The following is a 24,558-nucleotide window of genomic DNA, read 5'->3' on the forward strand; positions in this document are numbered from 1 at the left end:
AACTATATTTTATGTATTCTAGGATCATGAAACTGACAGTAAACCAAATATAGACCAAAATTATAATTAGGTCTCAAGACAAAATTATTACAACCCATTAAATTCTGCCATATTTTTGACAGCTGAAATGCACCAATTAGCCTCAAAGTAATGACCGTCTGCCTATCAATACACGGGTCTCTCTGCTGCAGCCAAAACACCTGGACACCCCCTCCCATGTCCAGTCAAATTTATCCTCATATCCACTGGATTTCACACCCTGCTTTTGTTTTAACAGATGTGTGGCTGACGGAGCGTTTCCAACATGACGTGGAGATGTGAGTGGGCGTCCGCTAGGTCAAAGGTCAGGTCTATTTAAAGGGTTCTTAGTTTTGAAGTGTGGAGCTGCAGAGCTCGGTGGAGCGCCGTCCGTGCAGAGTGGGAAAACACAGCAAGGTCATTCCTGCCGGAGCACGCCGCGGATGGTTAACGCAGCGTGTGAAGAGGCAAAAATATGCTGCTTGCATTTGCAGGATGTTGAGGTGAGAGAGCACATTTGAACTCGAAGCTAATTCTGTTTGTACTGCATGCAAAAGGTTACATGCACTCAAACACGAACGGCCGAAAATTGAGCGTTTTACCAGCAACTGAGAGGGAATTAATTCCACAAAAAAACACTTTAAACTAAGTGTTTTGATTTCACCAGGTTTTAACGCTTTAAGATCAAAGATACATTCAAGGATTGATCTTCACCCATTTGAAAACTTGCTGTCATACGTCTTGGACCACTGTCCTGTTGGAAGACGCAACGGTGTCCACGTTTTCCCATCTCAAGCTAACCTGTCACCCTCACACAGAGGATCAAGCTTTGTGGCAAATACTGAAACATCAGTAGCTCTGTGTTCACTAACCACAAAACTGCACAAATTGAAAATCCACAAATAATTTTTAAATAATGTCAAAAAAAAACCTCTTGTTTGTCCATAAAAAGTTTTTGCACTAGGACGAGGTGGTTTTTCAGCCGTATTGAAATAGATGCATTTCCGCAAAACTCCAATGTAAACACTTTTTTTCGTATCATACAAGTCCTGTGTACAGCCGGATGTTACCACTGACGGAAACGATGAAGAAGAAGACAACAGGAAGTAAAAGTGTTTTTGTTGTTTTTTGTGAATAATGTCCAGCTGGCTGTACCAGAGCTCTCACAGCATCACACAGTTCATAATATGCGTTGTCATTCCAAAAAGTAGAATCCATAGCTCTTCTGTAAAATTGTGTGTAAATTAGAGCAAATACACAATGAATTCTTACTTGTGCACTAAATTCTTGTTTCCAAAAAACTGTGAAGTTTCTTTCTCTAATCATGTCACATTAAAAAAAAGAAAGTACCAAATTTATTTTATATGCATGCCCACGTAAAATTTATTTAAATTATTCACCTGAGCTACTTGCCTACAAATGTCTGTGACTACATCTGACAAGCAAGTGTCATTAAGTGTTAACATTTTGTTTTCTTATCATTTAGAATAAACAAGCGCGTCAAAAACATTGCATTTTGTTAAAACATATCAACTGGCTTTAATATTCAGCATCTTGTTTCTTTCAGAGAGTTTCGTCTAATGTGCTTATGAACTAATTGGAAACAGTGCAATTCAAACAGAATTAAGAGCCTCAATGTGCAACTCTTGTAAAGGCAAAGAAAAATAAATACATTTCTGGCACTTTTGCATAAATTGCTGCAGTTCAGATTATTTGTTTCAATATGTGAAAAAAATTAACTTAAATAAAATTTCTCCAGAACTGCGGCTTGGTTATTGCTGCACAAACTTATTTTATTTCATAAACAGCTTCAGGTCAGTTTCAGACACACAGAGCCGCAGCAACACAATCCATCTGCTGTTCTTTTTCATTATTATTTCCATGTGTGTGACGGTGAAATCATCTTCACTTCACCGCCACCAGACTGCGCTAAACACACTCTGACAAGTTAGAGCGCCAACGCCTGGCAGCTGATCGGCCTTGGGTCCAACGAGCCGAAAACTTGGATTTAGCAGAACTACTCGACATGCCACAGTGACATTAGAGCCCGGCTGCGCTTTGTTCCGATCACCGCAGGCACAGAACTACACGAGATAGATAAAGCACGATGAAACGCAAAACTGAAACAAACTCACATATTAAACCTTATTTTTACCCCCATTTACCTGCATTTGAAGTTCGCAGCTTCATGTGAATGTTGCATGCGTTTAGACGCTCTTCCTGTCTGTAACCAGCAGAAGGGTGTGCCAGCATGGTGTTATTACTGGTCAAGGGGTGAAGAGCTGCAACACAATCTGACCACACACACGCACGCGCCCCCCCACGCCCACCCACCTAAATTCCCTGCAGGTCAACCTTGCCAGTAAATTCCTTCCTCGCTCTGCTGAGTGCAAAGTGCAGTAGTAACACGCAGAGTTCAGCTTTAGACTCTCAAGGTCTTAGCGGCCCCGCTGCAGCACTCAGACCCACACACGTGTCACAAACACAAGCGTGTTTTACCGTTTGATTTTCTCAGAGTCCGTTTCGTTCTGTCGCGCAGCGCCCACCGCTCCGACTCTGTCGCCCACTCAGACCAAGCGGCACTCAGAAACGGATCACTCGTCTGCAAAGGTTTAGTCTGACTCTGGAGTGTGACCGGTGATACATGAAGGCTGCAGTGAGAACCTACACGCACCATGGATTCTGATTTGGATCTAAGTTAGTTTATTAAAGGGGCAGTATTATGTAAAATGGACTTTTCTGAGCTTTACATCATGTTATAATGTCTGAAGTGTTGCTTTGATTTTCTCATGCGTGTTTAAGAAATCCTTTAATCTCCATGGCAACCATTCAGCTGTGTAAAACGCCTGGTTGGACCTAGCCCCGCCTTCAAGGACAGAGCTCCTCCCCAGAGCTGCAGTTTCTGAACTTCTGCCTCACAGAGCAGCCCTCCCCCGCGACTCCTCCACTCAGCTCCTTCAGACTAGCCAGCAGCAATTAGCAACCACCTGGTGGAACTTGAGCTCATTATAGGAGCTACTTCTCAGTGGAATGCCGGTAAAAACGTTATTAAAGGGTTAATAGAGGAGCCATGTTGTGATGACTTCCTGAAGGTGGAGTTTCAGAAAGAACCTGAGTTTCTTAAAGAGACAGAGGCCCAATTTCAAGTTGTTAAATTACAAAGTTTAATTTCTTTTAATTCATATTTGACATAGGTAGCATTTTTAGAACAACTGGAGGTAACATAGCTACTTGATTGTGCTACAAAATTATACCATGTGCCTGAAAAATAAACAATACTGTCCCTTTAAAACACCTACAGCTGCAATTAAGCCAGTCATCAAAGGAAACTATCTAGTGTTAAGTGCCAAAAAGCAACAGATTTTAATGAGGCATTTAAAGTCCAGCACACAACGGGATTCACTAAAATGTACAACAACCTGAACCCTAGACACTGTGTGAGGTAAAGAGAATGATGGAAGGACAAGTTGGAAGAGGAAAGGCGCAAAACCACCAAAAACCTGACAAAAAAGTACATGGTTGAGAAGTCGCTGCTCGACTTTCAATGAAAAGGTCGAGCAGCTTCATATTTGATGAAGGCCAAACCAGAGACCAGTGATTTAAGCTCATGGCTGCTTATTTTCTTACAACTCTCTCACAATGATAGATTATGTCTCCTAATAATTTATACTGACAGATAGTATGAATTACCCATGAACCGACTGCAGTTTTATGGCCGATCACTGATATTTAAAAAAGCCAGACTAATTTAGGCTAAAATTGGTCAAATCGGTACAAAAATATTTTTTTAAAAAGTTGCACAGTTGGCAAAAGCAGACCGACTATTGTTAAACACAACTTTCTCTGAGAGCCTTGTGGCGGTGATAAAGATTGGCGGATAAGATCACGTACCGACCGATCGCCGATCGCCCTAAATGAAAGAAATTGGGGCCGATCAATCTGAGAACCCCAAAAAAATGACCTAAAAATCCCAGCAGACTGCTTTTAGCTGCATTTGCAGATGTAATCCATCTCCCTTGCTTCATTTTCTACCCACCAGGCTTCCTTTCTAACACCCCCGCTGTCTGTTCTTCAAACAGGGAGGATAGGCGAGCTACCAGAAGGCCGTGCATGACCCAAAAGGCTCGGCACCCGACTCACAAAGTGTAATTTAGCTCATTAGATCTCAGTGCTTTTATGTTGCCAGGAGGTTTCCTGGCCCGTCTCTGGTTTCAGTGTGACCCAGTAAAAACATGGAGGATCTCCAGCAGCTCGGAGGGGACGGGGTGGGACCGACGGAGCCATGGCAGCGGCTCAGCAGGCCTGGCTCACTCACAGCGACATGCTGCCAGTAATATCAGAAGGAGGAGCAATTATCGCCAGCATTACTAGCTGGAGCGACCTTCTGGCAAAGCTCAGGATGACACGGGGATATGACTGTTACAGCACTTCCTTCCTCTGACACACACTGCAGAAGCTCGCCTTGGACGAAAAGTTGGAACCGTCGGATAAATAAATGCAACATAACAAAAAGTAGGGCTGTCAACGCCGATGTGTTAACGCACACAATCTAAAATGCTTAACGCGGTGATGTTACATAATGCAGATTAATCGCATTACCTGTTTTGACCTAAAAGGCTCTCTCCCGCAGAGGGTTACCCAGTCAAAGCAACGTGTTTTGCGGCCTTGTACTGCGGTCAACCACGCACACTGCTTGTTGTAAAACCAAGCAGTACTAAACCAGTTTTGTTGCCGTTTTCTTTTCTTTCTTTTTTTAAATCTTGTCCTAATGAGAATACTGTATTTGAGTCAGAGTTTTACTGTTTTTAACATTTTGAGCACCAGACCATTTCGAATCATGTTATAATTATATTATCGGTGTAAAGTTACGGTGAGACTCACCTCACTGTAACCAAATCTACCTGGTGTTAGAAATAAAGCTGATTGATTGATAACTTCTTTCAAACCCTCCTGAACATAAAAACCTAGAAACACTGAGATGTTTGGTTTAGGACAATAAAACCTTTTCTTTAACGTTTTTTTGAAAACGTGAATTTCTACATTTCAAGCTTACAAAGTCAGGCATAGTGATTTAACATGACTAGTTAGAGAGCTAGTGTCATTGCATTTTTTAATCGATTAGCTGGAATAATAAATGTCCAAAATTACCATCATCCTGTTCATGTAGAGATGTAAAAACCTGAACAATAAGCTAGAAGTCAGTAGACGAAGCTCTTCAACTGTAGCAAGGGGCGCCCCACTAGCAAGGGTGCCAAAATGATGCCAGGAAATTTATTTCTAGTCGGCATTTTCTGTGGCTGAAAAACTATATAAACGTTTCACATGAGTCAACATCAATAATTATTGATACGTTGTTGTTGTTTTTTTAGATAACCGAGAGAATACAAAACTAGTGCCAGGACCTTTCCTGTTACGCAATAGGTTGTTGCTATAGATAGAATGAGTGAGTTAGTCGATGCTAACAACTTAGATTAGCTTAACGTAGATAAGAGACTGAGCAGCTGAGCCCTTTCCTCTGCCTACATCCCCCAGAATGCTGTGCGGTTCGGAAATTATTGAATAATCTATCACACTATTGATATTGATCACGTGTCTACCAGAATATGTATTACTGATTTATTGTCCTATGTTGTTGCCTTAATGGAGAATTAAACGTGCCACTCCATGGCAACAAGAATCACATGGAAATATTCAAGTAAAAATCATTTTGATCATTTAAAAAACTCATTAAAAATATCAACTTACTGATTATTATATCAATAGCAGCACTCCAGCCAAAGGGTGCATTATAAAAATTTTTGTCAAAATGCAGTGTAATAATGAACTAGCAAACATGAACCTCTTTCAACATTAAAAATGTTAACAAGCTAAATTAATTTGTGCCACATGGTTAGCATTTCTACCATACTAAAACATATTTGCCATTCTATCTTTTCATTACAGCTCCTTGGACAGATTCTGTTCCAGATATCCGTTTATGTCCCAGTCAAATTTAGTCACTTAAGCCTGAGTTTTGTTCCCGCAGAATCTCATTTTAAGCTATCAGCTTTTTTCTCAAAATGTTTTAATTGAGCAGTTGTGGCCTCTTTTGTCATCCGCATAGAAATACGCTCATCTGAGACAGATGGAGCGGTACTCAATACTTATTCTCCCCAGTTAGTGGACTGACTGGCAGACGTTTGACCATTTCCTTTTGTTTCAGACGGAACAATCCACAAACTGTCCCATGCGCTGGTATTTACAGACATTCACGGTTCCCAGGGGATGAATCCCTGTTGACTTGAGTGAAAGCGTTTTCTTTCAAGCACCCAGCAGATGGCTGACATTTATAGTTTGGAGGGGGAAAAATGTGAACAGCAACTGGAATGGAGAACACTAAAAAAAAAATCTAGTTCCGGTATTTCAGATTTCCTCCAGGCTAATGGAGAAGAAAGACGCCAGATTTCCTCTAATGCGAGCTCAGAACTTCCAGATTAATCAGCTCTGCATGGATCAGATGGAAAAACTGTATCAAATTTGTAAAAAAAAGGAATAGGACACTAAATCAATCTAGTCAGTTTTGTGTTTGTTTCATTCATTCACTCTGTTCATGGTGTATTTAGAGACACATGGCATGTCTAACTGCGTGATTATATGGTCAGCAACAAGCAAGGGAAACTTACTCCCCCTTTCTTGTTGCATGAATACCAGCAGTAGCAAACTTGTTCAGGGACAGACGAGATGAATTTTACTTTCTAGTTCTTGGGTATGCCGCCCCTTTCACATACCTCCCTGCCCAAACAGCCCATGTCTAAAATCATTAGTGTCAGAAACCACCAAACTCCGATCAGTGCATTTCTTTTTTTTAAATCATTTCGTATCACGGACTTGTGCTAATATTTCCCTTGCATCTTGACATTCACTGTTAAGAAGAGAAACTAAACAGCGTTGCGGTTAATCCGCCGAGTATTTAAAAAAATGTATAATTTAAGTTTAAAAAAAACTAAAAACATTCAGAATGGTGAAAGCCGGGAGGAATGCATGCCGGCTGACATTTAAAATGTCTCCAGCATTAATGTTCCCACTTAAGCCGTCCGTCTTTGACACTTTGAGCGTAAATCCTTTTGTAATTACCCAGACCTCTTCCAAGAGCATTTTCAGATCGCTCTGCACAAATCAGATCGCTCCTTGTTCGACACTCGTCCACGTTCAAAATAGCCGTGACGTTTTGCCCTCCCCACCACTCTCCTTTGCCTCAGCGCCTGACTGACTGACTGCAATTATAGCTGCTCTTCACTCAGCTGAGTGCTTATTAAATGTCTTATTGCAGAAATAATGGAAATTTTCTGCATTAGCACAAACAGAAATGGCAGCAGAATGGAGCCCTGTGATTGGGGAGAGTGTTTAGATGAGGGAACAATGTTTAGGCTTATTTATAAAAAAGCGAATGCAGCTAAATTGGCCCCTCTCACTGCGTTTGGTGCCCCAACAGACAAAAACAAGACTGTTAGCGCAATATAAAGCGGAGCGGGTGAGAGGGTGGGATTTGGAAAAATATGGGATTTGATGATAAGGTTTATTTTGCCTCTAACTACTGTCCTCTTAATTAAGACATGCAGAGCCATAATAGATTGCATGGATTATGAAATAATGTAATAGGGGAATAAAAAGTTCACATGTCGTCTTTCTACCAATTGATCTTCAGCTCAGATACCAGGGGAAACGTCAATAGCTGAGTTTCCACTGACCAGGGGCCTCATGCATAAAAGGGTGTGCAGTTTTCGCACTAAAGCTTGGCGTACAGAAAAATTTAGAAAAGTGCGGCGCACAAAAAAAATATCGGATGCATAAAGCCGTGCATACGCACCTTTCCTTTATAAACCCCAATTTGCGGGAAACAGAGCAGCTGCTGGTCCGCCCTGTCGCCACCCATAAATACATCTTAATGTAAATTAGCATAAATACAGGAAAGTCTGCCGCTACGCGAAGCAGTAACCATGGCAATGTCCTTGTTCGAAGTAGTATAAGTATTTATAATAATAATAATAATAATAACCATATATTTTGTTTAAAAGGTGCTTTGAGGACACACAACGTCACCTCACAAAAATAAAAATACATTTAAAAAAAAAAAAAATCCAAATTAAAACAATAAAAAATAAAGATATTGTGCAAATGCCTGTTTGAACAGCAGCGAGTTCAGCCGGGATTTAAAGACAGACCGTGTGTCAGAGAGTCCTTTGAGTGGGGAAAGTGGACGTTTATTCTAAATAGTAGATGCTTTATGTCCTTAAAGGTGAATACACAAAGTGGGCGGCTGGACTGAAGGACAACTGCAGCTGGACCGGTACCGCACGACTCTTTTGCTCAGAGCTCCACGATGATCAGTCTGGATTAATCTAAATACTTATAAACCATCATCAACATTTCCCAGCAGATCAATATGATCTCTGATCAATCGCTCCCTCTGAATCCTTCCATTGGCCATGTTCTCCACATCTAGTCTGTTGGAAGCCAGTCCCAATTTTGACAGAAAAGAAAATTAGTGAAAAACAATAAAAACTACCTGGAACCTTATTCCTTCAGCCAGACACCTTGAAACTACGTTTTTAAGAATGTTTTAAGATGCCCAGTCCTATGATTCAGCATTAACGGAAATTATCTTTAAAAAGTTCAACACTATTTCCCTGTCTCTTGAATTTGCAACCAAAATGATCTTGTCCCAAAATATGTTCCAATGGCTTTCATCTGCAGCTCTTGTTAAAAAATTAAAAAAAAACTCTTAAGAACATCTGAAATTTTCTGGAACATAAAAACAAATGAAAGCTAAATAATTTTTGCGTGACATTAAACAACTTGGGCGCAAAAACTGGCCACTAAAACCTATACAAAATATGTACAGTGTGCCTTGCAAACACTCAAAGGTTTTTCTACAAAACACAGACATGTATTCTGTAAAGTCAGTCCTCCTCATTGCTTATGCCCTTCACTTTGATCTGATCATATTTATATTGATCCTGTGATAATCAACCTTTACAACCCCCAAACGTACATGTGCTGGACTGCAGGTGTGGCAATCAATTTCTACCAATTTTCCCGACCTAATAAATCTGTCCAAGGCAAATAATATATCTCGGCAAACCGCGCCTTCTCATACCATCTCACACCTTTTCAGATCTTGCGGTCATTTGTTGCTGTCCCATCTTATGCCAGGCACACTGTGAGCGCCGCCTCTCAAGATGGACAGGCCATAAAGCGGCGCTGACAATTAATTGGAGTTCCATCAAGTAGCAGGATTGGGACTCTTGATCCCTGATGAGCCGTACCGTCTTGATTGTGGTTCAATTTTACGGGAGAGGGGCGAAGGAATGGCAGCGGGTCTAATAGGCATCGTCCATCACAACCAATCAGAGGCGGCAGACAGAGCGGCGTCCACCTCTGTTGCTAATGGTGATGCCACAAGGCAGAAACAAACCCTCTACCTCCCCGCCCCCCAAAGCTCTTGAGAGAATAGTTGGGATATTTTGTTGCTATGGTAATGTCAAGATGAGACCATCTTTGGCTTCAGATAAGTCCCCGCTTTTGTCCATGGCAATAAATATTTCCAAACAGCAGTGGCAGTCTGCACAGGAAAAAGATTAGAGCATTTACAGAAAAGAAGAAGAAAAAAAACGCCCCCTCGAAAAGTGAATGTTCGTGTCAGGAGAGCAGTTTTCAGGCAGAAAGACGGAGTCAGCATGGAGACTGACAGCCTGGTATGCTAATGGATGGAAAAAGTCAGCACTGAATTCACATTCGGAGCACTTCACAGCATCCTGACGGGGCCGGTCTTAGAAAAAAAGGAAAGGTTCTGGTATGTTTGTGTCATTGCGTGTGGAATATGCATGAGTGTGAGGTCCAATCTTAGCCGTAGATGCTGAAAATCTACAAAAAGAAAAGAGGAATAAGTGATTAATTATCTAGGCGGTCCAATAAATGACAGTTTGCTAATGCAGTGGGGGAATGTTCACAAATTAAATCAAGTTTTAAATACTAGAACTTGCGGAAAACAAAAGCTAGCATAGCGTTGGAGTAGCATAAATTGCAATGAACAAACAGTCAAGAAGAGACTGAGAGTCTGATGGTTAGATACACTAAAGCAGAAAAAATCCAGTGGTCATCTTGTGTCATGGTCTTAAAGCATTGATCGTCTTCTATCCAAGGAAGCACAAGGCCCACAAATGAAACCCAGACATTTCCTTCACCTCCCGCTCATTCTGGAGGAACTGAAGGAGTTTCCAGGCCAGAAGGACCTGGACTATCCCTTCTGCTGGGTCTGGGTGGGGATTGGATTCTCCCAGTGGGAACGTCTCAGAAACCCAGAAAAGAGTAATCGTCCAGCAGGCGTTCTGACAACATGCCGACCCAGTTCAACTAAAAGGGCTCTGCATGGTCAGGCCAAAATACTGAAGTTGGTTCTCATCGTTGCGGTTGCGTGATGAAAGGTGCATTCTCGGTCTGATGTCGTCCGCCCCGTTCATCCCAACCCCACCGGTGAGCTTTTCGACCTTCTCCATCCAAAACTGTTGAGTGATTGGTGAAAATTTTTTGAGTGAGTGCTTATGCAGAAAACGGTGCTACTCAAATCCCATAAGCCGATTTTTCAGCGGGCTGGATAATTTCGCCCGAGGTTGTGAGGAAGAACGCGCTGTTGAACTAAATCACTAAACTCCCCCTGATCGGTTCTGATCCGAAGCACTTTCTGTTAATTTTTCCCGATAACATGGAATACAAAATGAAATGTTGCAACTTCTTTCAATGAAGGAACACAGTCGCAAGATTCACCTCATCCTCTGAAGAAGCTCACTGCAGCATCCAGGATCTGCTTTGACATCATTGTCGATGTCAAAGTTAACATCAATAATGAGGTTTAGAAGATTGGTGACGTAGTAAATGTCTTATGATTCAAGACACGTGAATGATATTAAATGATATGAAGTCTTTGAAGTTTTGACACCTTGACTTTTAAAAACTTAAAAGTCTGAGAACAGAAAGCCAGGAGTGTCTTTTGTTGAGGCTTAGAAAAGTTTGAAGACCGATGGAAAAAAAACTCAAAAACCCCAAACTTCAGAGAGCTTAAGTGTAGTTTTGTTCCTTTGACACAAGTAAAAGAACATGACTATAGCTGATGTGCAGTAAAATCTCATTGGTCCCTGATCATTCATTGCAGGATCCTATGAATCAGTCTGTGACTAAGTGAAAGCCCCCTTGCTCTCTTGTTTCATTTCGATAATGAGCCGTGCTCGTTTCTTTGATTAAAACATCAATGAGTGAAACCAAATTAAACACAGAGTAAACTGGCACATATTAGTGTTAGAACACATTATCTCCTCTCTCGCTGTGAAGAATTGAACAGTCAGAGTTTGTCGCGCGGCCGGTCATCTTTAGCACCGATCTCTTTATTCTCGGTAGCAACAAGTTAAATGTGCCGAGCGCGGCAAGGGAGACGGATGACTTCGAAGATGACCATGCTGACTGTTTTGATACAGCAGCATCTTAAGCTGGGCCGACTCTGTTTTCATTTTCTAAGTGGCTTATGATTGTGCCTCAGCACATTCCTCGGCTTGTTTTCAGCACTCAAATATAAAGTTTACCATAAAGTCGCAGCTGTATTCAGGTTTCCAGCTTGTAAGCTGTCGTAAAAGAAAAACAAACAAGGAATGTTATCTTGGTTCAAAACAAAGGTTTGATTGTTTAATCATTTGCTCTATTGGGTGAATAATCCAAATTCATATAATAGATAGCATCAATTTTGGGTTTCACGAGGTTTACGGCTCAGACTATTAATCGACTCCGGACCACAAAGTAGGCTTCCTCTTTCTCGGTTTTCTTGTGGTGGTTCTGAAACTGACAGATAAATAAAGCTTTAATTTCCCCCAGTTAATTAATATATATATGTTTTTTTATTGAAGTTATAATCTTTCAGTTAAAGATAAACGATTTGACAAAAGTTTGATTCTTAAGCATCTTAAATATTCTGCCAGGTTAATTTCCCATTTAAAAACCTCCCACTCTCAGTTGTTCTGCTGTGCAGTACTTTGTTCCTTTGTTCATTTTTACTTAATTACATCATGAGGGAAAAAAGATTATTAATTTAAGATTAAATTAACCTTGATTACACAAAAAATATTTAGTTCCTGCTGTTAATTCATTATATTGAAGAACTCCTTGTTCAGGCGGATACTTGATTTATATATCACAACACTCGCTGATTTTTGTAAATTAAAACAGTTGAAAGTAATTTGTTTTTTTCAATGCTACACATAAATTCACACATATATTTAGAGCTATTTGGAGATAATCACATGTCCTTAGAGCTTTTGAGCTTTTTTTGTTTTTAGATACTAGAAAAAAAGTCTAAAAAGAAAGCAAGTATTTGCTATTACTAGTTTCCATACTTAGACTCTCAAATTAAATGTACATTTTCAGACATTGCAAGACAGTGTAGAAACATGTAATGCAGTTTAGTTGTGAGAGTGAGGACAACAGCAGCTAAAACAATGAAAGATTGGAGTTATTGTTTCTTACTTTCAAAAAAAATGGAAAGGAAAAATTTGTTTTTTCGAGCCACAATGAGATAAAACAATGTGCATTTTATCAAGTCTGGCCTTGCTCTGTTGCTTCAAGCCTCCACACGCAGCTAAAACAATCACATTTGAGAAGACAGAAAAACCTAAATCAAGCTTAAACGCATATTTGATTGAACATCTAGGTTATTCACTTCATTTTTATTAATACCCATGGAGCCAATTTCCCACAAACTAAAGAAAAAGTTTCCAAGCAGGGAAATTCAGGAACTAAAAATACTCCCCTCATCTTTCTCTCTCATCTCTGGTTACTGATTGTCTTTTCTAATTTGCTCCTTACATTAAGCCAGAATCTATTTTAGGTGAAGCTGAATATATGAAATATTAGAAACCATGGACCTCTGTTGCACAAACACTGGGTTTTTAAAAAAAAAAAAAAAAGCCAATTTAGATCTTGTTCGGAGGAGCAGAAAACATATCTAGTGTACCCAATGACACCAAGGAGAGTCACTCCAGTTCTGCAGCGGCCCACGCTTCCCTCGCTCCGGTCCGCCGAGACTGGAGTGAGACAGACTTTCTTCTTGTCTGCTGCTGCCAGTGTGGGAAGTGAAATGCATGCGATGGAAATCTGTTGGGGCTGCCCCGTTTGTCCCACTTTCTGCTGCCGTCCTCCGCATCCGGCTGCACATTTACGCCTTGCTGGCGTGTCAAACATGCCGGCGCCGGACTTCACAAAGTCGCACGAGTAAACGTTTCACCACGCGTATGCTTCCACGCAGCCTTCAGCATCGTCAAGAAACACACAAACACGTCCTGAACCCAAGCTAGCATAAATGCATAAGATTTTCATTTTTCCATTTCATTCACTTGTCTTGATTAGACTAATAACATGTAGATTTTTTGATGGGGGGTTTTTTCTGCCTCCTCATGCATATACAGTGCATTCGTTGATTACACAACGAGCTGTCTCAGATTAGGCAGGGATTACTGCTCTGCTGCCCACATGGCCGGGGCCAGCTGGGGCGTAATGTGACACTTGGTAGTCTGGCGGGCTCAATAGGCTTCAGTGACTAACAGATGGTGAACGGAGCGGGTGATGTATTAAGATCCTCCACATCTATCTAAGGAATGGCAGTATGGGGTTGTGGTTTTCCCGCCCCAGATCCGCGTCAGCTGCAAACAAACTGATGACTGTAAATATGGGGGCACTATACACACCGCAAGGAAAACATCGCTTTATTTCAGTCTCTTTCACACAGATGGGCTGCAAGGTACCGCATGTAACGTTTATTTGCCGTGACGTGAGCTCAAAGGTCAACGCGTACAGTTAGCTTAGCAAAGGGTTGTGTATAAAAATAATAATGGATAATTAGCTGAAGAGCAGGTCACTCAAAAATAAAAACAACAGTACTTATATGATCGGAGGAATTCATGTCTGCAGGAATATTTTCCAGTTTCTCAGGGTGGAGTTGCAGAACCTTTGTTTCTAAAACACTATCAAGATACACAGCATGCCATCAGTATGCAGATCTATGTCTGCCCGGCCTGGGGCTTGTCCCTGCTTAGTGTGAGATGACAGTGACGAGGCGGTGAGCAGCGTTGCACCCCGCGCTGGTTAACTGCTTCTTAACACCTAAAATAAAGTAATTATTTGTCGGGCTTTCTTCGAGCTGACAGAAAAGTTTTGCTTCTGCCCAAGAAAGAACAACTTCTATTTTGATTTCCATGCGGTTTACAAGCAGTGGAAAGCTTAAAATACACACTTTCAGGATCTGTAAATAACTCAAAAGGCCCGCCCAAGTAAACTTGTTCATGGTTTTGTCGGGCGGTATAGAACATGCAAATTACAACATCAAAATTAAATCGGTGCTCAACGGTTGCAGTCTTTCAAGGTCAGATATAAATCGAATTAAAGTTAGCGCTTTAGAATTAGCTTCTGCTAACAACTGTGTTGGTGTAGTGCTTTATTGTTAGCACAGGTAACTTTTTAGTTAGCGGAGCCCGTTTGGGTGAACACGTACAGAGACCGCATCCTCCAATCAGCTGTTTTGTTCCGCACCCTCGTGCGCCTGGTGTTTTCACCTCTGCACGCACCAAAGGGGGAAAGCGGATTGAATAACTCAGACGTGAAAACACCTCAACAGGAATGAGAGATTTTGCAAGGCAGTGTATGATTCAGAGCCAAGACCCACACAGAAACCGCCAGCGTTTCCTCAGCCACAGTCAAAGTGTAAGTCTTTGTAGTTTATCTACCGTGTATCCGTCTGTACACCACATTGTTTTACATTACATAGAGCAACGAACCAATGTCCCATCAGATTTCAGATGTAAATTTATGGTGACTTTCTACAAACTGTTTAACAACATAAGCGCATTAATCCTTTCTCTTTTTCCAAAGCGGGCAACTATGATAGACACATAAAAAGACTTAGCTCCAGCTGCTTCCTGTGATACATTTCACCTCTGACCCTTTGCTGCGTAAAACAAAGCATGTTGTTGCAGGTCTCATGTACTGACGTTGTCCTATGAATTGGACTGAACTGAGGCAAGAATTATCAGAAGGGGAGACATTTACACAAAATGGTTGACTGCAATCATGTAAGATGAGAATGTGGAGTTGAGCAACAGCCGAATTTAGGCTAATTTAGGACGAGTTAATTAGCTTAAATGTATAACATTTGTTTAACATTTAACGTCCAATTCTGACCTGACCTAGTTAGCTCCTCAAGCTACTGCAGAAAAATCAATCAATCAGTCGAACAAGATTCAGCCATGTTGACATTGAGGTTTGAAAGGGATATTTCTGGTAGTTGCTTCAAGTGAAAAACGGAGAGTTACTAAATACCAGCGTTTGGCAAAACTTTAATGATTAAAAATCTTCAGATTCCCTTTGAAGTTCATGACAAGCATATTCTAAACAGCAGCAGCAAGTCTTTGATCCTCTTTCAGTTTCAATTAAAATGGTTTGCTTTTAGGATTCTAGAAAAACTGTGTTTGTCTTTTTATGCTTGGTAACCACATCATTTTATGTACCAAGCATTTTTAACTATGCACCGCTGCGAACTTTTTGATTCACCGTTTAAAATTGGTCAGTGGAGGAAGTGAGATGCTGTCGAATAGAAAAACAAAAAAATCAGATTTTTTTTTTCCTTCTCTCTTATCACCTACAAATATATCAGGTTAATGATCTTTTATCATTTATTGCATCGCATTGCTTTTTCCCAAGCAATGCAATGTTTGTAAACTGGCAATGACATCAAAACTATTAAATTAGGACGTTTAAGTGTTAGATTAGGGTATTTGTATAAACTAAATGTAAAAATTTAGATTCCGATTCATTTTCAACCTCAATCAGTTATTTTTAAGCCCAAAATGAATGAGTTAAAGGGAGGCATTCATCTGCAGGATCACGACGGAGTAATATGGCTTCGCTAAGAAAATAAAAACAATAATAATAACAATAATATTACAAGATTAAAGTCGTACGAGTTTACAATCAAACTAATATGAAAATAAAGCCATATTACAACACTGTTCCAATAATGTTACGATTATTTTTTGAAATATTATGACTTCATTCTCGTATTATTTTAACTTTATTCTCATAATTTTGTTATTACTTTTTGTTGTGACTTAATTCCTGTATTTATTTATTTTTTAGTATGGCCTTAATACTGCATCATAATATTAAGACATATTTAAGATCTATTTTTGGATATGGAAACTTAGAAATAAGCTTTTGATCTTTTCCATTTCTGTTGTATTTAAAACTACAGTACTTCCTCTATCAAAAGAATCTGTAACAATTTTGTTTTTCTTCTATCGTCAAGGTTTGTTACATTGACTAGTTCCATTAAAGCAACACCACTAAGTTGGCATGTTTTATAGCCATTAGAAATAAAATTCATAAACAAGTGAAGCTTAATGAGTAAAAAAAAACACACAAAGCCTGATCAGTTCTTGGTTTTCTTCCATTATTACTATGACTTTTATTTCTTCCTCTCACAGAATAGAGCATAATTGCCTTTCATATGCTTTCTGCCCGTGTTGTGACATATAATTGGCATCAGCGGTTCTTTTGCCACATCACTCCCACTGCAGAGAAATCCACAATTTCAAAAACAACTGCAGCTCTACTCCTTAGTCGCTCCAACCCACGAGACGCTGCTGTGAAAGCCTGACACTGTGTGGCACGAGAGATCCACGGGCGGAGGGAGGAGAGAGAGGGGCCTCGCTCTGTCGAAGTGTCAGTATCGGCAAACGTCCAGTCGGAGCCGAATGTCAACACTCTAGAGGACAGCGCAGCCGGATGAGAGGTCGGCTAACAAACACACACAGTGTCAACCTTTAAACAAGTTTAATCGGATTGATGCTCAGCAGATTATTTTGCTTCTTTAATCAGTTATTAAAGATACTAGTTTTAATTTGGCCCTCTGGATTATGGCAGGACGCAAAGTTTTCACAGACTGTTAACGGGTTAGTTGAGGATAATCGATTCGTTCTGCCACAAGCCTTTGAGAAGGTCAGCGATCTTGATTTGATCTCAATGATTTGGTTCAAAATGATAATGAGTTTGACGACCCTGACTTAAGGCAACACATTGAATACAAACCCACACGTATCAGACTTTAGATTTTATTATGTAAAAAACTTAAAAACTACACATTCCTTTCTTTCAACTTGCCCAACTTTGTGTTTGCACAATACATAATATCCCAATAAAATGTAGTTTTAATTACAGATGCACCGATCTGATATCAATATCTGCATTGGTATCGATATTGAAAATAAATTCTAGATTGGGTACAGTTGATGATGTGCCTGATCCATAAAGGCAGATCTATTCAGTCTAATTCTATGCGTTGTGCTCTGAGCGACATCATGATTTCTTATTTATTTCCCATTATATTTACATTTCCTAACTGCACTTTCTGAACCATTAAAAAGAAGTTTTGTTGCGGTTTATTTTTAACATGTTTGACCAAAGTAGTCAACCAATTGTTTTTTGTCAGTTTCTATATTATTTATTTTACATTGGCTGTTCTACTCCTAACTGCACTGACTGAACAAATTAAAGTTGTTTTTACAACTTTGACTAAACTTGTGAAGCTACTGGTGTATTTCAGTGAGCTGTACTGGTGCAGAATTACTGAATAATTTTGTAATTCAGTAGACTTATGACTGCATTTTAACAAAAGGAACATTTTAAGTTTCAGCTGTTTTTCTGTATCGGATCGGTATCAGCTGATACTAAACATCAGATATCAGAGGTGATGAAAGCGGATCGGTGCATCGCTGGTTTTTAATACGACAGAATGTGAAACAGTGAAAAGAGTCTAAGACATAAATGCTTTTCTTTCCGTGTTCATGTTCAGTGCTGAAGTAAAGATGTTCAAACAAGCTGCTCTGTTTACCTCCTGCTGGGCCACCAACTTAAATCCATTTACATCTCTGAGCTGCTGTGAAGCTGCTAAACACAAACCCACCAACACACACACACACACACACACCCACGCCCACACGCACGTATATAAACACGGCAGTATAAAATTCTTATATGCAGACATGTTGTTGTATCTGTAGAAGCAGAGCTGCTGTCATATCCTGTCTAGGGCTTCTTTCCTACTACTATCTCCCAACATTGTCTGCATTATTTACCTCGGACGCAACACTTCTCTGTAAACTTCAAGAAAAATGTCTGATGCTCATCGACCGCTTTCCTCCACGGGTCAAAGGCGGCAGGCGTGACGACCCGACACCGGGTGTAAACCGACACCCGAAAACACACCGAGGCAAACACACCCCAACATGCGCACGTGCCGGCCCTCATTAAGCCGCGGAGCTCACCTCAAGCCTCCATGGTTGACTGAACGCTGCTGGCTTATGATGGATTAGCGAACCAAACAACAAAGTCTGGCCCAGGGATTTCTCAAACAGCGAATGAGCACCTTGTCGTCTGAGTTGAAACACGCTGGATTAGATGACGGCGGCGGCGGCGCGGGGGGAGGAGCCTGGCGATGTTCGACGATGAGCTTGTTGACAGGTGAGCCAATCATTAACTGAAGTGGACTCAGTGAGGGATCAGTAAACTTTTACAGAGATTGGGCAACGAACCTCATCAAACAGTGACCGTTCTCGTTTCGTAATGTTACTGCCTCGTGTTTATGGATTATTAGTTAAAGATGTGTGAGAAGATCAACTTGAAAAGCGCAAGACATTTATCGGTGTGAAAAATAAAAAAAGACAGGAAAGTAAGACCTTATCAGACCTTCCTTCATACCAGCGGACTCTCTGCAGTCCATAAAATGTTCCCTTAAACATTAACTGGAAGCTAAAATAGGCTTTTCTTTGTCAGAAGGAAAGGTGAGAATGTTAATGCTTTACTCCGAAGCTGGTTTTCTGGTGTAAAAAGGCATTTGGAAGTGAAGAGAATCCCCCGGTGAACTGGAAGATAATTAAAAATCAAAATAAGGAGGTAAAAAAAATTACTATCCAATGAGCCACTTTCAAGGGATAATTCTGACGTTTTGAAATTAGGCTCTATGAAGTTATTGTGTTTGATCTGTAGTAGAAAGACACCATGCGTCAAAGGAAAGTGAAGAAGTCCTCAGAGTGGTGGAAGAGTAACAGCAAATCAGTGAGGGGCTCTCTCTTTTTGACTGGGGAAAATATTAAACTTATTAAACCTCACAGGTTTGTCACTGTTTTCCAAAAATGGTGGCAAGAGTTTCAAACTCTCGCTTGCACTAAACGTAATTCACAAAAACGGATAGTTGTGCTTCAAAGACATGAACCTTTGACTTAAAGGGGCAGTGTTATGTGAAATCACCTTTTTTGGCACAAGGAATTCATATTTAAGCGCTTTAAAATTTCATTTTGTTTTAAAAATGGATTTCTGTGACCCACAACTGCTTTCAATTGGACCAGTTCAGATTTTGTAGATAAAGGTCTGGGCAACTTCGCTCTAAAGAGTTGACTCAGACTTGTGGTCTAAGACTCCTCTTTATCTTTTCCTTTAAAAGCCCGTCAGTATGTAAGGTACAGACTGTAACTCTGCTACTGTGCTGCAAATGTTTTCCTTCCGCATGATTATCAACCAGTGACATTTTGGAAAATAAATAAGATCTTCTCCAATGTTAAGCTAGCAGCATCATTACAGAGGTTCTTCTGGCTTCTAAGAATAAAGCCATTTCCTGTTCTGTTCACTCAGAAACTAACTTGTTGTTCATTTACTGAACTGACTGTTCATTATGATGGGATTTTTAATTACTTTGGAACACCTTTAGACTTGATAAAAACAGAAAATGCTGCCGTTCAAAATGAAGAGAATAAAGAGATTAACTGGTATTAACAAAGTTCTTACAAAGACAAAATAAAATGTGCTTTGATTAAACCAGAAATTCAAGACAGGCCTTTTCTGAACAGAAATATATGCAACGCTTTCTCAAATTTCCTAATAATGTAAAGAGTTATTTTAGATAGCGCGTTGCAACAGGTAACAGAAATGAGTTCATATTTTCAATTAGGGGGATTTAAATTTGCAAAGCCTAGCTAAAACAAGCGGGCATCTCTGATTGGCTGTTTTACTGTCTTGAGGACGGATATAACATCTACAATGCAATTACAAGTAAGAAGTAAAATATTACTTCACAGAACCTCACCTCAAAATCTTTAAATGACTCTTTCAGGGTGGCTTATTTTAAAATGATTTGGCTCCATCAAGACATTTAATCATCTTTCGATTCTCGACGGGATTCTCTTTGTACCAGAAATCCTAACTCTAAGATTTCAAACTGTCCGTTTAAGAAGACAAGAACAAAGGTTGGTGGCTCATCCCCTACAGGTATTCGGTTTGTTTACCTCATAGCTAACAGGCGCTGGTATGCAGGCTTCATGCAGCTAAATGTCACATTTTCGTTGAATTCACGGGGTGATCAGGCTACAAGTGGAGCATTCAGAGTCTGAGTCAGAGAGAGAAGGGGGAGTGAATACCTGTGGTTAGCTTGATAAGAGGCTTGGGGCTTTTTCCTGGATTCCTGTCTACTTTCTCTCTGTGTACGAGCTGACGGGTCGCTGACCTGCCCAGCGGTCTAGAGCATGACTCACTCATCTCCCTCCCCAACCCTCCGCCCTGCAGGTGCAGACCAATCCTTCCACTTCTGCAGATGGTGAACATCTACAAATGCACAATAATTACAAGAAGAGACACATCTGATGATATGTCTACAGTCAGGCAAACCAGGACGTTGTCATGTTTTGGGGGTTTTTTGTGATTGTTGTAGCCTAAAATCACGACTTTTTCTCAAAGTTGCAGATTTTTTTAAGCTTTATTTTTACAAAAAAAATTATAAATAAAACGTTGAAATTGCTGTACAGATCCAACCGTTTCCTTCTCTTTTTCTCGTGAAGTTATACTTACCTGAGAAGACCCTACAGTACATCAGTGGTCCCCAAACCCCGGGCCGCAGACCGGTACCGGTCCGTGTACCAATTGGTACCGGGCCGCGCAAGAAATAATTAAATATTTCCGTATTATGTATTGAGTCTGGAGGATTTTTATTTGGAAAATCCTTTAACCGGATTCTGTCGGTTACGTCTTGCGCGGCAACTTTGAGCCCACAAACAGCATCGGTTTTGGTCTCCTCCCTATGCGCGCTTCCCTCCCACCCCTAAATTAAATCTATATGTAAATATAGATTTAATTTAAACATATGCTAAGCAAAAGTAACAGGAATTATAAAAATAAATTTACTTTATGGAAACAAGGCAATTTTGGGGGGAAAAAGTTTTTGCCCAAGGTTTAGGTGGTTTTTCGGCTGCATCAAAATTAGCGTATTTAGAAAAACTGCAATGGAAACACTTTTTCCACATCATACAAGTAAATGTTAACAATCGGATGTTACTACTGGCAAAAAACAACAAAGAAGACAACAGGAAGCGGTAGGAGGATGACAGGACAGCTTGTTTTTTTAATGACTTATCACGTGAACAAACTTATTCACGTGTGATTTTAATCGCACTCTTATTCAATATAAACACCGCAAGTGTAAAATTCTCTCCTTTTTTTTTTACATTTTCCAAATATCAAGAATGTTTTGTACACATTTGTAATGGAAACCCAGTGAGTGACCACAGAAATTAAAGAGTATTGGGTTTATTCCAGGCATTAATGAACTAGAAAGAGATGTAAAATGGACAACATTAGTATTTTTGTTAACAGCATTAAAATGATATACTGGAAATGGATTAACTAGTCATCATTCAGCTAACACTGTCTACATGCAGCAGCTTTACTCAACTTACACGGCTGAAAACAGTGCCGGGGACAGACAGTACATAAACAGGAAGTGCGGGGAATATGTCCCACAAATATCCCACATTAACTGTATACACCGTATAAGCAAATCTTATACTGCGAGAACATATCAAAATAGTTTTTCCAACAAAAAAAGAGGCAAATGTTATCACTTAGTGTCACACATGCTTCATCTTGCAGGCTTAGCTTCCAAGAAATTAGAAGAGAGCAAAGTTGCAGTGATTGGTGAGAAAATGTTAGAGTAATTGGTCTGATTTGAGGAAAAGTTGCGATGATAGGTGAAACTTGCAAGTCTGCACGAAATTTGCAAATGATGAGCTAAGGTATTTCTGCATGGGGTTTGAGTGTTCTCCTTGTGAATGCTGGTTTCTCACCAGGTACTCCAAATTCCAGTCTAAAACCATAATTGGTCTCTCTAAATGAGCCTTCGGTATGATTGTCTGTAATGGCCTAGCAATCTGTCCAGGGGGCATCTTGCCTCTTGCCCAATGGCCACTGGAGACTGGCATCACCCCCCACGATGAACATTTCAATTTTTTCCTCCTTTCTTTTTAAAAAGCTGTTCACAATATGCTCCAACACCCATGAATCGTTAGACACAACTAGTGACTGTGAATTAGTATTCTGGTGGCTGAGCCGCTGCCACCTTCAGAGGTTAGAGGCTATTACAGTGTCCAACAGAAACACCGGCGCGAGCGGAGGTCTGCTCTCCCCCTCGGGGGAATCAGGATTGATGATGTTCATTTGAGATCACATCCGAAACCAAGTGATGAATGTATTGATGTTATTCTGGCAGCCAGAACTCTCTCTGTGTGTGTGTGTGTGTGTGTGTGAGGAGTAAAACAGAAACAGATCACTCATCTATTTTTTTTTCCTGCAGGATGTGACCGGTTATAATTTAATGGCCTGCTTTCAAGGGGCTCAACAGTGCCTGTTTAGGAGTGATCCAGGCTGGCATTATAACCTATATACTCGTGAACCTGCACCACCTCCCACAGCCCAACAAACCACATCGACTACTATCATCCTGCACAGGCCAAACCGGTTTTTCATGGTTTTGTTAGACAAAAAAAAAAATTCTAGAAAATCCTGTTTGGTCGCAAACCTCTTTGGGAAACACTAAAATCCTTTTCACCTTTATTTGCAAAGAAAAAACTCACTGAGCCATTAAGCTCACGAAACTGAACAGCGGCGAGAACTTTCCACGCAGGAACGGAAAAACACCAAAACATGTAGTCTTTCCCAAATAGAGACCCTTTAATACTTCACGGCTTACTTAAACTGCAAAACAGAGCAGTGAAGCAGAGACTAAATGAAAGTAGTGCCACTGTACCTGCATGGAGCATGGTAAAAGGGGTATCCAGGATGAGGTATGTGGTTACAGTAGCTGGACTGATTCCACATGATGCTTCTCTTGGTTCAACCGCAGCTTCCAAGTGCTCAGGACGTTTCTCACTGCTCTCTGTTTCTAGTGCCGGCAGTGGAATCCGACTCAGGCGGCTCGGAGGCACGTAAGTTGGCGCCGCTTGATGTGCGTCTCGAGTGGCTCCATGGGAAGAGAGTGAGAGGGTTGGAACAGCTGACGCGATGAAGCAAGAGAGTGATCCAAGGGACGAGATGACGTACGGTGAGTCAGGTCTGAACACCTGGAAACGGCTCGTCTTGCTCAGCAGAGTAAGGTGGAGTGTGAAATCACAGGTTACTCCCCTTGCCCTGCCTCAAGCCAGTTATTTTCCCCTTCCTTTCAGGTGCAGTCAGGATAGCGGACGCCTCTCGGACCATGCAATGAAGCATGTGTCATCGCCATACGTCTCAGTGATTCAAAACAAACCACCAGGTGTTTTCAGTCTCACAGGTGTAGCTCTCCGTCCGACAGGCTTCAAGGCAAATCAGAGTTGGCTTAATAGTCTCCAACACCAATTAGAAGCAGTTCACGCCAGAGGTATTACCTCTCTAAACTTCCCAGGTGTCGCCGTACGTCTCTCGCAGATACGAGTGGGTAAAAATCCAGCGCCACAGCGTCCCTCCGCTCTTCCCTCTGAAACAGCTGCCTGCTGTCACGAGTGTTTATTCTCCAAATTACAGGATCCTCGCCGGCTCTCCAGCCTCCTGAAGCGGCAGCGGCGCACGCAACTGATCCACTGAGCACCACAACAGAAAGGAAGAGAGAAGGAGAGAAAGGCAGGATATGGCAGCGGGAGAGTGAATCTACCAAGAGAGAGAGAGAAAGAAAGAGAGGAAGAGGTTCCCGGAGTGGAGCTGCCTTCTCCTTCCCGCGAAATACTCATTTAGAAGGATACACACCGCAGGGAGGAGGAGAAAGCGTGTGTGTGTTTGTGTATGTGTGTGAGAATGTAATGCTATGTAAATGATGAATAATTAAAGACCTAATTAAACACACTTGCCTGAATACCTTCCTTTGTGCTCCCTTAAAAAGAAACAGTTCTGTCTGATTCATGAGATCTAAATTGAGCGTTGCTGCTGGTGTGCCTTTTGGCATTTGGAAAGCAGAATTTCAATGATGATCACACCGAATTGGCAATCTATTCTTAATTTAATCAAGAGGACTGGCGTCTAAATATAACCAAATCATCTCGCCTCAAGCTAACCAGCTAGTAAGAGAGAAAATAATTTAGGGTTAATTTAATGGCTCCTTCCAACTGGCTGCTAAAAGGCTTG

At 40.8% G+C, this 24,558-nt stretch overlaps 1 protein-coding gene across 6 annotated transcripts in view; it reads right to left on the reverse strand.

The window, feature by feature from the left end:
• LOC102225561 (pleckstrin homology domain-containing family A member 7-like) overlaps positions 1-24,558 on the reverse strand; it is a 137,023-nt gene that overhangs the window by 76,307 nt on the left and 36,158 nt on the right. Inside the window, exon 1 of one of the 6 annotated variants that reach the window (XM_023350261.1) lies at positions 23,213-23,356. The exons of the other annotated variants lie outside the window; for them this stretch is intronic. Within the exon in view, the coding sequence (XP_023206029.1) occupies positions 23,213-23,283 (71 nt within the window). The 5' untranslated portion in view covers positions 23,284-23,356. Of the gene's footprint in view, positions 1-23,212; positions 23,357-24,558 lie in introns of those variants that run through there. 6 annotated transcript variants of the gene reach the window in all.

The sequence above is a fragment of the Xiphophorus maculatus genome, chromosome 2 (genome assembly GCF_002775205.1).
Source record: "Xiphophorus maculatus strain JP 163 A chromosome 2, X_maculatus-5.0-male, whole genome shotgun sequence".
Classification (NCBI taxonomy): Eukaryota; Metazoa; Chordata; class Actinopteri; order Cyprinodontiformes; family Poeciliidae; genus Xiphophorus; species Xiphophorus maculatus.